General features: G+C 38.6%; 1 protein-coding gene across 1 annotated transcript in view; it reads left to right on the top strand.

Annotated features, from left to right (window-relative positions):
* The first annotated feature begins 249 nt into the window (after positions 1 to 249).
* The window catches only part of LOC134666800 (lipase member H-B-like), a 30,160-nt gene continuing 13,312 nt past the window's right edge, over positions 250 to 17,097 (top strand). Inside the window, exon 1 of the mRNA XM_063524098.1 lies at positions 250 to 408. Coding sequence (XP_063380168.1) covers positions 315 to 408 — 94 coding nt within the window. The 5' untranslated portion in view covers positions 250 to 314. The remainder of the gene's footprint in view (positions 409 to 17,097) is intronic.

Below are 17,097 nucleotides of genomic sequence, written 5' to 3' on the forward strand. Positions count from 1 at the left end.
AAATATTTATAGCCATCGATACGCACCCCGTGACAGAGTGGTCGTGGCAATTATGTAGACTTTTGAGCGACTTGTTTAACGACACGTCGCCATTCCTCCCGTAGAGCTGCTTTCCGTGAGCAAGTATGACTTGGCGCATATCAAATCGAGGTCAGGAAAACTCACCAACAGAATCGCCCATGCATTTTAGATATTTGCAGTGCGTTTCGTTCATCAAACGGCCGACCTTCGCGAAGGAAACTCCGTGAAGTTCGCCACTCGCGAGATGAATTGGGCTGCGATCAGTCGCTGGTGCAAGTTTTATTTTTTCTGTGATGGAGGCCCGACTTTTTTTAGTGGTGATTTGGATGTGTGCGTGTGTCGCTTACGAGTATGACTCGGGGAGCCCGGCTGGATACATGAGTGATTGTAAGTTGGACTATTTTCAAATTGGGGGACAGTTTTTTGACCTTTGATAGCTTAGGTTTCCCACCTGGGCCACCTGTCCATTTCTTGGTTCAATGTCATTGCATCTCACTCTCTCATTAAGCAAAATGTGAGACGCACATTGGACCAAGAAATTGGACAGGTGGAATACCAGCCTTAGATGGTAGAGCCGGCCGGCGCGCCGGATACGCTAGGATCAATATTTCCATGTTTTTATCGCAATTTCTGATACAATTTCGCAGAAAAGAAATTAAAGGATGGCTCACGTTAGACCGGGCCGTCTCCGAGCCGGAGTATCTATGGAAAGTATCACGTGATCGCCTGTCATGTAGAAAAGTAAGCGCTGGAAGCTCCGGCCCGGACATGACCCTGTCTAACGTGAGTCATCCTTAATTCGGGAACTGGGTCTTAATGTAGGTAATTATTTAACTTGCAAGGTTTCGAAACTATTGAAAGTTTAGTACTGAAGACTTTATTAATAGAGATGCGATAGGTATATACTCCGCGACCTTCACCAAGAAAAAGATGTTGAAGGGTGTCAAGTTCCGGCGGTTCCACGGTCGGCCTCCTGACACCGCGGGGTTGCGTAACGCATCGAAGTCATTATGTGTTCTAGTATTCAATTGTGTATTTTTTTATGTATGTTAGTTACCACAGACTTAACGGAAGGGATTATAGTAGTCTTTTGTACACATAGATACGTACGTACTAGATTACTTTTGTCGAGTATTTTTGTAGAGAAAAATATTTCCAAAGGTATTATATAGGTACCTACACTAGCTGACATGCCGAGATGAGAGATGGCGGGACGACTTGGATGCATTTCAGCGGGATTGGCGAGATCTTGCTCACCATAGGGAGGATTGAAAAGGGAGAGGGGAGGGGAGGCCTTTGCCCAGGGGGTGTATTCGAGAACGGACATTTGACGTATCATGAGGATATCCAGTTGATGCGGATAAATCATGACTTGTGGAATCGCGTACAATCACCACCTGTCAGTGAACTCTATCCACACTAGAGGTGGGGGTGTTGTACTGAAATAGTTTTTGGGACAGGTTTTTCCTAATGGACGACGTTTTGTTTGTCGAGTATTTAAAAGCACGGACTCTATTTTTCGAAATATAACAAATATGAAGTTGCCAACACCTCGTACCTCCATTCTTATTTTTACTTTAAGTAAAATATTTTTTGTTAACAGACAGTCGTCTGGGTGTCTGTTGGATCAAAAAATAATGGAAATAATTTTTACATTGTTAATATGTCATTTGATTAATGGCCTTGGCTCAAAACGTCACGATACGTCAGATCAGACTAATGAAAAGTCAATATTTGCATAAATAACCCTTATTTGTAAGTCGCTTAAGTACGGTAAACACGTAAATTGCCTATTTGGGGTGGTACACGTAAAACTGGTATTTTCATAGAAACGTACTTTTGGTACGCATTTTGCCAACGTGTCCCAGCTCTAGTTAGGATCACAATGTATCGCAAGTTGTTACATTTGACAACTTGTGATCGTAACTGTCAATGAAACTAGACTTTTTTGTCGATGGGTATGGCTGCCATATTTGGATTTATGACATTCAAAAGGGGATCCTACGGCATAGAGTAAACTGCATGCTCATTTTTCTACAATACTTTGATTCTTCTACTGGACGCAAGATGGAGTTAGCAGTCAAATTTCGATCTTGGCGTTATAAAAGTAAACCGCAAGAACATGACATGCAGTTGCGTGGGTGTAGATCTATCATGAAACGAACATGTGACAATTGTCTATGATTAAAAAAATAATTGACAAATAATAATATAAAGCGATACAATACTACTTCAAAATGGCAAAAAGAAAACTGATTTATTATAAACATACTTACAAATCATATAGGTAAAAAGTATAATTTTTAAACCAATGGTCGTGGGTCCTAACCCCGGCTATTAACAATGACTTTGTTGTAACTATCTTAACCAATTGCTTTTCTGTGAAGTAAAATAATTATCATGAGGAAGATGGAGTAGCCACAATAAGGTATATATTTTTCCCCTCTGGGTTAGATGGCAGGGAGAGATAGTGGAGAAAGCGGCAAAATAAGCATTTATTGTGTTGTTAAAAGCCCTAAGCCATGAGCCAGGGTATGTGAGGTGCATGATTACTTGATTAGGGGCTAAACTCTGGAAAACCGGACCTTCGGCGACTAGCTGCCAACTTTCCCAACTCACTTTTACATCAGCTCCTTTGATTAATAAATTTAGGTAAAATTCGTAAGAACTAAGTGCCTGTGCCATTCTCTACATTGCACGCTATGCCTAATTAGTTGTTATTGATGTTGAATTTTCAGTGGCATATAAGACACCGGTCGTATAACGACTTAGAAATTTGGATGTTTTCAGTTTGAATGAATAGCAAACTGGAGAGTTTTTGATTAATTTAAAACTTATTATTTTAGGTATTTTGTGACGAAAGGTCTTCACAGACATCGACAGAAAATCGGGAAAGCCCGGCCAGATGCGTCAGACCACGCAAAATGGAGGATTCCATGCCTACTTGTCTTCTTCTACCATGTATAGGTATCCATAATAAAATTATGTCATTAAAATACCGTTTCTTCGCAGCACTACACTTCAGTCCTTTTATTAGAATATGTAAATAATTTTGTTCTGTGAAACTTATTTTGTGTTACGAGGCTTACGAGTTACTTTGACCTACTCGTATTTTGCCATCTTAATAATAGTAGCCTCGAATTGGTTGTTATTTGTGGCTTTCCATAAAATAATAAGGGTACGTCTTTATGCTTCAAATGCAATAAGGACGTTTTCATCTGAAATTCCAATAGAACTTGGAAATTCCAGAAGCCACATTTTTACAAGCTTTTATGTAGTTTCACTTTCACCTGCCCCGTTGTTTGTTTGTATCAATCAAATCTAAATACCCACTTCCCGGGTGTTCAATTAAGCTGAAAATTTGCATGCATAAGTAATCAAGTTTTCACAGATGTTTCGAATAAATATAGTTTTTTCAAAGGTTGTCTCCTTTCAATCATAGACAGAGACAATCATACAATCTTTGTCTTACACTTTACACTAGTACTAGCACCCAAAAGAAAAGGACGACTATAGATTTCCCGGTTCTTACTGACTGACAAATTGGTTTGACCAACTACTTATATAACATTGATGGATCAAGGCGGTTTGTTTACAGCCTGCCGCGAAACCCGAAAAGCGATATTTCTTTATCTGCCACTCTATCGCTCGGATATGCAAGAGTGATAGAGTGGCAGTTAACGAATTTGGAATTTCGTGTTTCACCGTAGGCCCTTTGTTTGTGGTAATTTTTCCCAAAAGACGAATAGAAGTACGGACGATAAACGCCAAAAAGTTGCTATTTAAATGCTTATCATATTAATTTAAATCGTCGTTGGTGGTTCTTGCTTGTGTGAGTTATATAGATGGTCAAGCAAATCCTTTCAGTTATAAAAGGCGCGAAATTCAAATTTTCTATGAGTCGATATCCCTTCGCGCGTACATTTTTCAAATTTGCCGCCTTTTTCTACTGACAAAATCTGCTTGATCAACTATAAATGTCACTGTACCTTCACCTGCGGACTCAACCTTCACGTTATATTTTTTTTTTCAATGTTCACGCTGTCATAGTAACGAAAATAATAAACACGTCAATCGAAGTCAAGAAATTTATATCCAAGAAAAAAATGCATATTATATAAAAAAATTATGAAAAAGGAAAATATTATACAATGTTATGTAAAGAGCTTTATTTTCATATGACCCAAGACTTAGTCGAAGATTTCAGAAACCAATATCCAGCAAGCACCGTCTGGCTCTCTGCTTGTAAGATATGGAAATACAATGCACGTACCTACATATAAATATGTGTAATCATGTGCCGAAGCATATTATTAAGAGGCAAGGGGATGTCCGGTTCTCCATACAAACGTAGTCGCAATTTTCCTCTCTGGATATTGATATTATGGAATATGGAATATCAAAAAACTGACAGTGCTCAATGCATTCTGCTACATTCTTCAAATTTAGATTTCAGCTTTCAGGTTTTGGCATTATTTTCTTCCATCAATCTCACGTTCTTCAGTGTTCATGTGTACAGATTTGTTCAGTTTCAGCACAGATTATAGTTACTTTATGGTTTCAGGAACGCATGAAAAACGAAAGTTTAAAAGATAATAAATTTACGATGGCTGTGGGAAAGCAACAATAATTTAAAGCATCGATATAAGATAATCATCTATAAACTGTTTTCGGCCATAGCGAATACGTTTACCGCTAAGAATGTCTCAAAGTAAAAAAAAGAAGTAAGTAAATATTAACTGACGTGTCTCACTCCGCGATTTCGTTGCTTTGCTACAGGTAGCTAAAAGTACGTCCGTTCGGCTCCAATTTTGGGGTTTGCCATAAGCCGCGCGTGGCGCTGTCGCCACCTAGCGGCCATATCTGTGCTGATCGTAACAGACGCGTTTTGTTAGAGAGTGAGTCTTCTGTACTTAGTACTATTATTTATTCTGTGATTAAGCTCATAAGTACACTAAGGTAGAATTGTCCGTCTATCCGTCCATATGCCACAGCAATTTTACTCAAAAACTATATTATAATGAAATTTGGAAAGTAGGTATTTTTAATTTTGTAAGCCACTACTCACTCGTAGGTTAGAATTTCAACCGGTTGGCGGTGGTGAACCGATTTGGATTTTTTTTTAAAGTATAGGTATCCCGTTTTTATCAAATCCCAGTTCTGATGATGGGTCCATCCGAACTCCTCGAATCTTATAAGTAGGCATACATATAGCGATTTTTGTGTTTTCATCAATAAAGCAAGTATTTACGTTCAAAAAAAGTGACATTTAGTGAAGTGGATCTACTCATAGGAGGTTTGTTTTTAGCGTTCCGTACGTCAAAAAGAAAAAAAACGGAGCCCTTATAGGATCACTCGTGCGTCTGTCTGTCCGTCTGTCTGTCCGTCTGTCACAGCCTATTTGCTCCAAAACTACTGGACCAATTAAGTTGAAATTTGGTACACATATGTAAATTAGTAGTAGTTTTTAGTGTTCCGTACAAAACTTTGTTTACGGAACACTTATGGGATCACTTCGGTCTTGCAAATCAGTTAAATACGTTTTTCTCAGAGACCGTTTGACATAGATACCTAAAATTTGGAACAGTTATAGCAATTACCACCACTCATATTGTGAATAAGTCAAAACTGCTTATTTCTTATTAAAGGGGGAAATTTAGGGGGTTGAGAGGGGTAGGCTGAAACTTTTTTCATTTGTAAGAATCGTGTGGGGTACCATTAGAAAGCTTGCAAAAAATGGAGTCGATGGACTGATTTTGACTTCATTTTAGACTGCAATAGTTTCGTCAAAAAGTGCATTTAAAGTTGCAAGTTTTCATACAAAAAATTTCACCTCTGTCCTGGCGATTTTCGCGAAAACTATAGCTAACAGGCAGCTGACCAGTCAATACCCAACTTAAAGAAGCATGGAGACGGCGGGAAAATTATCAGCTTAACTTTATCTTTATTAGTTTTTCAACTGCAGCTTGACCTTTGGTTGCTTAGGGCTAGCTAACTGATGCTTACACTGGTCAATTCATATTAGGCGAGAAACATCCTTAGTTAAAACTTAGACATTGAAATTTATGACTTATGTCTTTGACACAAAGTTTAATTCTGCTTGCTTATTTTTGTGGGATATTTAATTTTATCTCAATAGCCTACTATAAGTATGAGAGAGATCTACAAAATACGACCTTATTATATTGCAAATAAGTTTCAATTTCGAACGGGCTTTCCAAGCAATGGACTAGGCATCTGAAAAATATAAAAAATTCAAATTAAGAATTCCGTTCTTGACTGTCGTTGTGTTTTTTTTTTCCACAATAGGACACATAGAGTTAGTAAGGCGTATAGAGATAATAAAGTCATTTAATATTTATGAACAGCTTTGGCCTCATGTATACATTTTATTGAGAGTATCTGATTCGTCGAAACAATATACACAATATTCCTTTTCATTAAGTACCATTACATTTCTGTATTAATTGTATAATTATAATATCTATTAATTATATTCAGTACTTATGTATATTTTTGAACGGATCGGTGAGCAACAAGATTCAGGGCTATAACCGCGAAATAGAGGTTCGCAAATTGCGAGCATTTTTCTCTGTCACTCTAATTACGCCTTCATTGGAGTAAAAGAGAAAGATCCCCGCAAATTGCGAATTTCGGTTTACGCGGTAGCCCCTCAGTCCTGTTACGAGAAAATAATTTTGGAAGACATTAATAGTATATGACAGTTAAATATCACAGTTTTTAGAAACAAAGGTAAAATTGACGAAATATTTAAAGTAAGCCGATCTTGTTTTTTAGCAGTTCTAAATAATATTAAAGTCTATATATATGGCATAGAACTAGAAACAAAATCAAATAAAAAATAATAATGAGTTCTAAATTCAAATTGAAGGAGTATACATTTTAAGGTATTATAGGCCAAGCGCGCACCACGATATTAATTTTTGCGACACGATTTTAGAATCGCGCTGTAATATATCGCAGAAAATTCACTGCGCGCACTACGATGAAAATGAAAAAGTCGACCAGTCGCTTGTCATGAAACGTGTCTTTAATATGCGATTGCTGTATGACTTTGAGCATTTATAACACAAAGGTGATCCCCGTCTATTTCCATAATTAAATGGTCAACATCTAGCGTCTCATTTTGAGACTCCATTGGAGATGCAGGTGCCGAGATGTTGGGGTTTGGAGAGCGAAATGCCGACTGAGGTCCGGCCGGGGTGCGATTTTATTATCATAGTGCGCGCGGGGCCATACAACTCCGCATGCTGCAATTCACTTTGCGACAATCGCGTCGCGAACAATCGCGGAAAAATGTGACAAATCATAATTTAAAAATCGCTGCGATTTTTTGTCTCATATGCGCGCACTAACATATAAACACATACGTTGCATTTCTGCGACAAAATTATCGCAGGACAAAAAAAAGTGGTGCGCGCTTGGCCTTACTCTAAATTATTATAATACATCAAGCATTCGCGAGATGCTCGACTTCGGTATTCAAACACAAAGCAATAGTACAAGAATCTAACTAAATGCAAAGGCCGAAGGAGCGATTCGAAGATCCGAAGCGTCCGACAGACGCGCGCCTCCCGTAACTTTTCCAAGTATTTTTAAGTACAAGTGTCTAAGTCGCAAGATCCAAAGGCTGAAGTCGCATTGGGCCGAAAGCCCGAAGCATCCAGGAGGTCAGTTCTAAACACAGGTAATTAATACAAGTGTCTAAATGCGAAGGCCGGAGGCCGAGCTCCGCGTAGGGCCGAAGGCCCGACGCCTGCAGGATGTCAGTGGTTAAACACAGAACTGACAGCCTGGACGCTTCGGGCCTTCGGCCCTACGCGGAGCTCGGCCTTCGGCCTTCGCATTTAGATACTTATACTATTGTTCTGTGTTTAAGTACTAACATCCTGGACGCTTCGGGCCTTCGGCCCCACGCGGAGCTCGGCCTTCGGCTTTCGCATTTAGACACTTGTACTATTTTTCTGTGTTAAAGCACTGACATCCTGGACGCTTCGGGCCTTCGGGCTACGCGGAGGTCGGCCTTTGGCCTTCACATTTAGACACTTGTACTATTGCTCTGTGCTAAAGCGATTACATTTTGCTAAAGCTCGGCCTTCGGCCTTCGCACTTAGACACTTTGTACTATTGTTCTGTGTGTGTAGTTGAATACGGTATCCTAAAAACAGGCAAACAACCTCTGTAAAATGTAACGATGCGAGCGGTACGGCTACCATCAGTTTGGCATTGACATAAACGCTACCGTGGGCGTGAACGTAATTTACTTTCTATGCATCTCGCTCGTACTGACATATTAGTGCGAAAGAGATATACCTATAGGAAGTAAATTACGTTCACGATATCGTTTATGTCAATGCCAAACTGATGGTAGCCGTACGGAACACTAAATGCCTCGAGCTATCTCGGACTTGGCCAAATTATTTTTTAATAATTTTAAAATACATTTATTCGAAGTTATTTAAGAAAATAGCCTAAAAGTTACTTTATCTCCGAAACTACTAAGTCTAAAATTTTGAAATACAAAAAATACACAAAATATAAATACATAAAATCTTCACTTGTAGATGACAGGAAAACCTATTAGAAATGTGCAGTCAAGCGTGAGTCGGACTTATGTACGGAACCCTAGAAACGCGAGTCCGACTCGCACTTGGCCGGTTTTTTTAAATTACGTGTAGGTATGTTAGTAAGTAGATTTTTTGGTACTAGAAATAATATTAGTATATATATAGGTATACATACTTAACTTAATAGTTTTTCTTTCACCTATGTAAGTAATATGTAAAAGGGACCGAAATATGTAATAAGAGGTGTAAAGTAAATACGAGTATTACTATACGATATGTCCAAACAAAGATCGCTATGATCAGTACAAGTTATTTTTTTAGGTCCCGTACCTCAAAAGGAAAAAACGGGACCCTTTAAGGATCAATTCGTTATCCGTCCGTCTATCCGTCTGTCCGTCTGTCTGTCTATCCGTCCGTCTGTCTGTCTGTCAAGTCAAGGCCCTTTATCTCGGGAACGGGTGTAGGTATCGAGTTGAAGAGGAATAAAGTTAATACGATTATTACTTACTATAAAGTACTCGTATGTCTAAAGAAAGAACGCTATGATAAGCAGAAAGTAATTCTTTAGGTTTCCGTACTTCATAAGGAAAAAACAGGACACTTTTAGGATCACTTTATTGTCCATCTGTCCGTCCGTCCGTCCGTCTGTCCGTCTATCCGTCTGTGCATCCGTCCGTCTGTCCATCTTTCTACCTATCTCTGTGAATGATCATTCCGTAAGAATTTATTCCTAACTCGTCTAATCTTACAGACATAATACATTTAAATTTGTTGTTGAATCATATGATGATCAAGCATTCAGATTAAATAAAATGAGTGATATTTAATGAAGTGGAACTGCTGATGAAGACCAGCTGGAACACCCTAACGACGCGTATTTCACGTTTGGCAATATGTCTTCTTCGTTATGTTTAATCTGCAAGTTATTTTTAAGCATCATTTTAGTCGAGACCTATTTCTGGTGATGGGTTCCAGAAAGAATAGACGAAACTTTTCAAATATTTTATATATAGGTACTTATAGTATATTTTTACATTTGCATTTAAACAGTGCTATTTGGTGAATGGAACTTTTTCATGAAGACCAGAAACTAACTTCTCCATGACAAGTATTTAATAGGTGTTTCGGCTTAGGCTTTTAATTATTTATTATTTATACCCTCCCGGGCGGAAGAGAGGGAGGAAGAGAACTGACCACAGCGAGTATAGAATCACTCCCCATATAACCATTCCAGTCGCAGAATCATCAAAGTGGTAACTAAATGTCAGATGTGTCGTAACAGAGTCCACACAATGTGTCTAGAATTGTTTCGAAACAAAGTGTCGTCGCCGTGTGTACACTTTTCCGTAACAAGGTGTCGACACATTTGTGTGCACTTTGCGTGCGGTTTGCGACTAAATCTGACAGCAAATTTGTGACATCAAATGTCAATATAAAATACCTCTTGAAAACCAAGGTTTGTCAAACTACTATTAGTGTCTCGTGTGCTCGTAAGTAATTCTAGTAAGTCATCATGGGCGATGCAAATGATAATAATCGACCAAAACCATATAAACACCCAACACCCGTCAACCTTTTACAGAAAAGTTTTTAAAGAAATGCAATAAGCTACTTAGGTCAGCCAACGAATGCTCAAAAAAGTTGTAGAGGGAAATGCTCGGAACACAATTTTTGACTCTGTAACTTGGTTTGGACAAGTTAGGAGGTGAACATATCAAAAGTCCCCGGCCGTAGCCCTTGAGCGGGGGGAAGAGAGGGGGCTTTGAATGTCCCATTTTCCGGTTTTTCGATTATATCTCGGAAACTATGCATCTTAGCGACATGGCCACTTATATAAAATGAAAGTTAATTTAATTTGTTACAAGTTTATTCGGTCAATTTTTTCGATATGTTGAATAGTTTTTGAGATATCCGCTCTTGAAAGTTTATTTAGGGCTCTCAATTTTATCTTGATATATCTACATCAGTGAAGGTGCTAGGCCGTGTATGGTATCGTTTTCGTATAAATCTGGGTTGCTGAATCCATTTAAGGTATCACATTGAAACCATTCCACAAAATTAAAAAAATCTTTTTAGGGTTCCGTACCTCAAAAGCAAAAAACGGAATCCTTATAGGATCACTCGTGCGTCTGTATGTCTGTCTGTCTGAATACACAAAATAGTTATTTACCTATAGATGTCAGGAAAACCTATTAGAAATGTGCAGTCAAGCGCGAGTCGGACTTAATGTACGGAACCCTTAATACGCGAGTCCGACTCGCACTTGGTCGGTTTTTTTTTAACTCCTCTTGACGCTTAACCGCTGAACCGATTTCGTTGAAATTTGGTATATAAATAGTTTGCGTCCCGGAACAGGACATAGGATAGATCTTATAACCAAAATCATCTTTTGAAGGTGTGAAAAGTGGCGTGGAAATTTGTACGGGAAATCAATAACCGCTGAACCGATTTATATTAAATTTGGGATGGTCTACATCTTTGATTTAGTTAAAAATGATAAAAAAAACATGACTTCAAACCTAAACTTAAACAGTATTAACTTCAAGAAGTCAATTCTGAATTCCCCCCTACACCTCATTTCACACCTTTGAAGGATGATTTTTGAGATAACTTATTATGTCCTGTCTCGGGACTCAAAATATATGTGTACTAAATTTAAATTAAAACTGTTCAGCAGTTTAAGCGTGAAGAGGAGTTTAAAAGAAAGTAAGTTTATATGTTTTTACTTTGGAATGGTGTCAATGTGATACCATAACTAAATTTGGTACTGCGAATTTATACGAAAACGATACCAAACATGGCCTCGTAGCTTTACTGTTGTAGAAGTCAAAATAAAATTGAGAGCCCTAAATTCTTATTACTTGACCAAACTTTTGTAGAAGGAAAAGGAAAAATAAAAGTCTTCGGCAGGAATATAAGACACAAATATTTTTTTTTTTTGCGTTACTATTTCAATCATCAAATATAAACATACCTTGATTATATTATTCTAGTGAGATCCTCACAGATAAACAAAAACATTTACTTAAAAAATTACAAGGTCGAAATGTCACGGAACTTGTGAGAGTAATACGTGAAAAATTAAAACTTTTATGACAAAAAAATCTGGACACAATTTAAGAAGCATCCTATTGCGTCGAGGAATCATCTGTATTTTTGCTTGTTTCATTACCTCCTCGCTTCTTTTTTTGTCCTTTGTATTCTGTAGTAATTTGTTAGATCTGAAAATAAAGATAACTTGCGTCGTCACGGATGTCGATTTATAGGTTTTAGGGAGTGCAGAATTCGAAAACGATGATCATTTTATAATCCAAGATGGCCGCTACGTATTTTGTCATAAAAGTCGTCATGAATATCGTTTTATAGGTTTTAGGAAGTGCCGATTTCGAAAATGATGACCAGTTTGGAATCCAAGATGTGTGCCGTGCACTTTGTCATAAAAGTCGTCATGGATATCGTTTTATAGGTTTTAGGGAGTGCAGAATTCGAAAATGATGACCATTTTGGATTCCAAGATGTCTGCCGTGCACTTTGTCATATAAGCCGTCATAGATGTTGATTTATAGGTGTTAGGAAGAGCAGATTTCGAAAATGATGACCATGACCAACAAAACGACATCCATGTCGACTTTAAACAAAGTGCATGGCCGCCATCTTGGATTCCAAAATAGTTATTATTTTCGAAATCTGCGCTCCCTAAAACCTATAAAACGACAGCCATGACGACTTTAATGACATACTGCATGGCCGCCATTTTGGATTCCAAAATGGTCATCATTTTCGAAATCAGGGCCCCCTAAAACCTATAAAACGACACCCATGACAACTTTTATGACATAGTGCGTGGCCGGCATTTTGGATTCCAAAATGGCCATCATTTTCGAAATCTTCGTCCCCTAAAACCTATAAAACGACATCCATGACGACTTTTATGACATAGTGCATGGCCGCCATCTTGGAATCCAAAATGGTCATCGTTTTCGAAATCTGCGCCCCCTAAAACCTATAAAACGACACCCATGACGACTTTTATGACATAGTGCATGGCCGCCATTTTGGATTTCAAAATGGTCATCATTTTCTAAATCGGGGCCCCCTAAAACCTATAAAACGACATCCATGACGACTTTTATGACATAGTGCATGGCCGCCATTTTGGAATCGAAAATGGTTATCGTTTTCGAAATCTGCGCCCCCCAAAACCTATAAAACGACACCCATGACGACTTTCATGACATAGTGCATGGCCGCCATTCTGGATTCCAAAATGGTCATCATTTTCGAAAGCGGGGCCCCCTAAAACCTATAAAACGACATCCATGACGACTTTTATAACATAGTGCATGGCCGCCATTTTGGAACCCAAAATGGTCATCGTTTTCGAAATCTGCGCCCCCTAAAACCTATAAAACGACACCCATGACGACTTTTATGACATAGTGCATGGCCACCATTTTGGAATCCAAAATGGTCATCATTTTCTAAATCTGCGCCCCCCAAAACCTATAAAACGACATCCATGACAACTTTTATGACATAGTGCATGGCCGCCATTTTGGAATCGAAAATGGTTCTTCTTCTTCTTGGTCGCATCCATCATGACTGATGATCGTGGTTGGTGGGTTTTGTTCGGGCACGAACACACTCTCGCCATCGATTCCGGTCCATCGCTTTCCTCACCACGTCATAGAATTTCTGAGATGGTTCCTCGCCTTTGAGTTGGTCAGTCCATCGTGCTGGTGAACGGCCCCGTGACCTTTTGCCATCAGTATTACCAACAACGATTAACCTTTCCAAACTTTCGTCTCCCCTTCTCATTATATGGCCAAAGTAACTTAGGAAGCGTTGTTCACAGATTGTGGACAATCGCACTTTCACGTCGAGTTCCAACAGTATGGAGTGATTCGTGCGCTTAGCTGTCCATGGTATTCTCAACATACGCCTCCAACACCACATCTCAAAGGCATCGATCCGTTGTTTCTCTCTGCTTTTGATTGTCCACGTTTCGGCTCCATACATAAATATTGGAAATACCAGGGCTCGTACAAGTCTTATTTTAGTGTTTCTGGATATTGCCCGATTACGCCATATTTTCTGAAGCCGCGTCATGGCATCTTTAGCCATTCCTATGCGCCTTTTGATCTCCGGAACACAGCTGCCATCATTACATGGTTATCGTATCGAAAATGGTTATCGTTTTCGAAATCTTATAACCCGGCAACCTTCAAATCAAGAGTGAACAGGCACCTTCTGGGCGAGCTCGCTCCATCGTAGGCCACGTCTACGCCTCGGCTAGTCTGTGGCCATGAGTAAACCCATGCATAATAAAAAAAAAAAAAAATCTGCGCCCCCCAAAACCTATAAAACGACACCCATGACGACTTTTATGACATAGTGCATGGCCGCCATTTTGGATTTCAGAATGGTCATCATTTTCTAAATCGGGGCCCCCTAAAACCCATAAAACGACATCCATGACGACTTTTATGACACAGTGCATGGCCGCCATTTTGGATTCCAAAATGGTCATCATTTTCGAAATCGGCACTCCCTAAAACCTATAAATCCACACCCATCTCGACTTTTATGACAAAGTGTTTGGCTACCATCTGCATGCAAGACATTTCTATTATTTTTACGTACAAAAACGGCCCCCTGTCAACTTCCAACCGAGATTTAATCGATAATTTATTCGATTAATGTTCAGATTAATTCAATTTCAATATATGTTAGGTCGACTAAACTAATCGTGATTAAAATTTGAGGATTAACTTTTTTTATTCCATTAATTAGTCGAATAAACAGTTAATCTATTAAGTCCCATCTCTGACCACGTCATTTTTACACTTTGAGAATATCTGAAAACAAATGAACACAAGGAGCCATTTTGCAAATCCAGTAACTTTGTTATTACTTTTGACAGCGCGTGTCATGTGTCTACACAGAGTCGACACAAAGTCGAAACATTTGCGACTACTTTGTGACTGCAATATTTCTCAGCCTTAAACCATATTTATACATCATATTTAACAAGTTTCGTAGTATGTAAAGCGTTATTTCTGTTATTTAAGTATAGTATACGCATCGAAGTACTAAAAATGCATCAAATAATATATTTATGAACACAAGCACTGAGAAGTAAATAATTTCATTTCCGGCTAAACTAAAACAATGTGGTGGCGCGTTGATTATATTACACTTAGTTTATCAAATCACTCGAGCAGTTTAATTCCCCTTAATAATTTAAGTCCTATTGTAATATAAATGCAAACAATATATAATTACGTCTTGTAATCCGTTTTAGAGATGGCGTATTAATGTCACTTATTTTTATTTAACTATTTTTCCATCTGACAGTTTCCATTTGACAGGAACAAAATGAACGAATGAACGAATGATTTTGGCATAAAGTAGTCGCAAACCCGAAACAATGTGTGCACACGGCGACCACACTTTATGTCACTTTGTGTCATGTGTCGACCCTTCCCCATTTCTGGTAACTGTGTCGACACGGCGACGACTCTGCGACTGGAATTGTGACCGAAACAGACGGTGTCGACACAAGATGTGTCTACACCGCGTCGTAACGGCGACTGGAAATGGTTGTATGGGTCCACCTTATAAAACCAAGTCCCCCGCCGCGCTGTTTGTGTGTATGTATGTTCGCGATAGACCCAAAAACTACAGATCGGATTTTCATGCGGTTTTCATCTATCAACAGAGTGATTCTTGAGGAAGATTTAGGTGTATAATCTGTTAAGGTTTTGTGTAACCCGTGCGAAGCCGGGGCGGGTCGCGGGGTTGCATGGTACTAACCAATATGGCGTAGTGGTATCGTCTTGGGTCGTCCTATTCGTTTTTCGCCAAGTTCTTAAATTAGTCCTATTTTGCTTTCGTCACGCATTCTACATTGAAAGCCACCGACGATTGTGACGAATGTAGAATGGGTGACGAAAGCAGAATAGGACTAATTTAAGAACTTGACGAAAAACGAATGGGACAACCCAAGACGATACCGGCGTAGTTGGTGTTCATTATACGTAGGTTTAGGAACTTGTCGCTTTTTTTAAAATTTAATTTCCAAAATCTCGATCCTAGAAGAAAAATTGTGAGGACCAAACTTGTAGAGAATCAAATTTCCTACAATTTTTGTCCTCACGGTTTTACTGTAAAATCAAAAATGCCCGAGTTATTCAAGAAAAACCGTTTTTTGAATATACACAGAAGCCTGATTCAGTCTACTTTTTGAATTTATACTCCCTTGACCCCCCCGAGGGACCTACGAAAAAAAATCCAAGAACTGATTATTCACAGGTCAAAATCTATAATGACTGAACTAAGATACCTACAAAGCAGGTGTTATTGGCCCGTCTTTATACACCTGTATCCTGTATATAGTTATACATACAACCTACGGAACATTTTATTTAATTAGATGGGTGATGGGAGGATATTTGACCTTACAAATGACTGTGCCCAAACATTTCCGAAACATATCGAACGTTTTAGTTGCAGTTTTCAGTAGTGTAAAATAATTGGTATATTTATCGTACCTCGTGTTATAAATGTAAATATAATATATTATTTTTTAGGTTCAATATACTGGCATTGGTTTCACCAAGAACGATGAGCGAGAAGCGATTAGAAATATAAAACTGGAAACGAGTTGGGGCGTCCGGCTGCGACCGAAGCGAGTTTTTGAATGCGAGTTTGACGTTTTAAACACCGTATTTAAGGTTAATAAGGTCTACAAGCTTCGAGAAGGAGGTCAACCGCCGAATCCAACTTGGTTGGGCAGCGTTCGGGAAACTACGTAATGTCTTTTCGTCCGACATACCTCAGTGCCTCAAGACGAAAGTCTTTAATCAATGTGTGTTACCACCCAAGTAGCATGGAAGTGTCGGCAACATCAATATAGCAGCCAATTAAGAACTTAGAGTGATTTAAGGGACGTATAAGAGTGTCAGAAAAGATTTAAGCTGTATAAAAGGTACTTTACAGACATTATACAGCTCAAGCTGTATAAAATCATTATAAAGGATTCTGCGGAAGCATGGGGTGCTTTATCAGAATATAAAAAATCTACTATAAAACTAAAAGTGTTGTGAGAGATTACAAGCTAATTCTATCGTAAAAGCTGTATACAGGCTGTATTGTAGTAACACTTGGCACTTTTAGCTGTACATAAGTATCTGTCAACTCCGTTTTAAAACATTAAGTGTTGTGAAACACTACAAGCTAATTTTATCGTAAAAGCTGTATACAGGCTGTATTGTAGTATCACTTGGCACTTGTAGCTGTACAAATGTATCTGTCAACCCCGTTTTAAAGCTATTTCTTATGGCGTAATCTTACTCTCCTATAAGAATAGTAGTTGTATAACTTCTGTCTGTAAGGGTATTATAAAACCAAATGAATAAATGGCAGCTATAGTACAGCTTTTTTCTGTATTACTGATAGAGTCGCTTATAACAATCTTTTGGCGTAA

The sequence above is a fragment of the Cydia fagiglandana genome, chromosome 8 (assembly GCF_963556715.1).
Source record: "Cydia fagiglandana chromosome 8, ilCydFagi1.1, whole genome shotgun sequence".
Classification (NCBI taxonomy): Eukaryota; Metazoa; Arthropoda; class Insecta; order Lepidoptera; family Tortricidae; genus Cydia; species Cydia fagiglandana.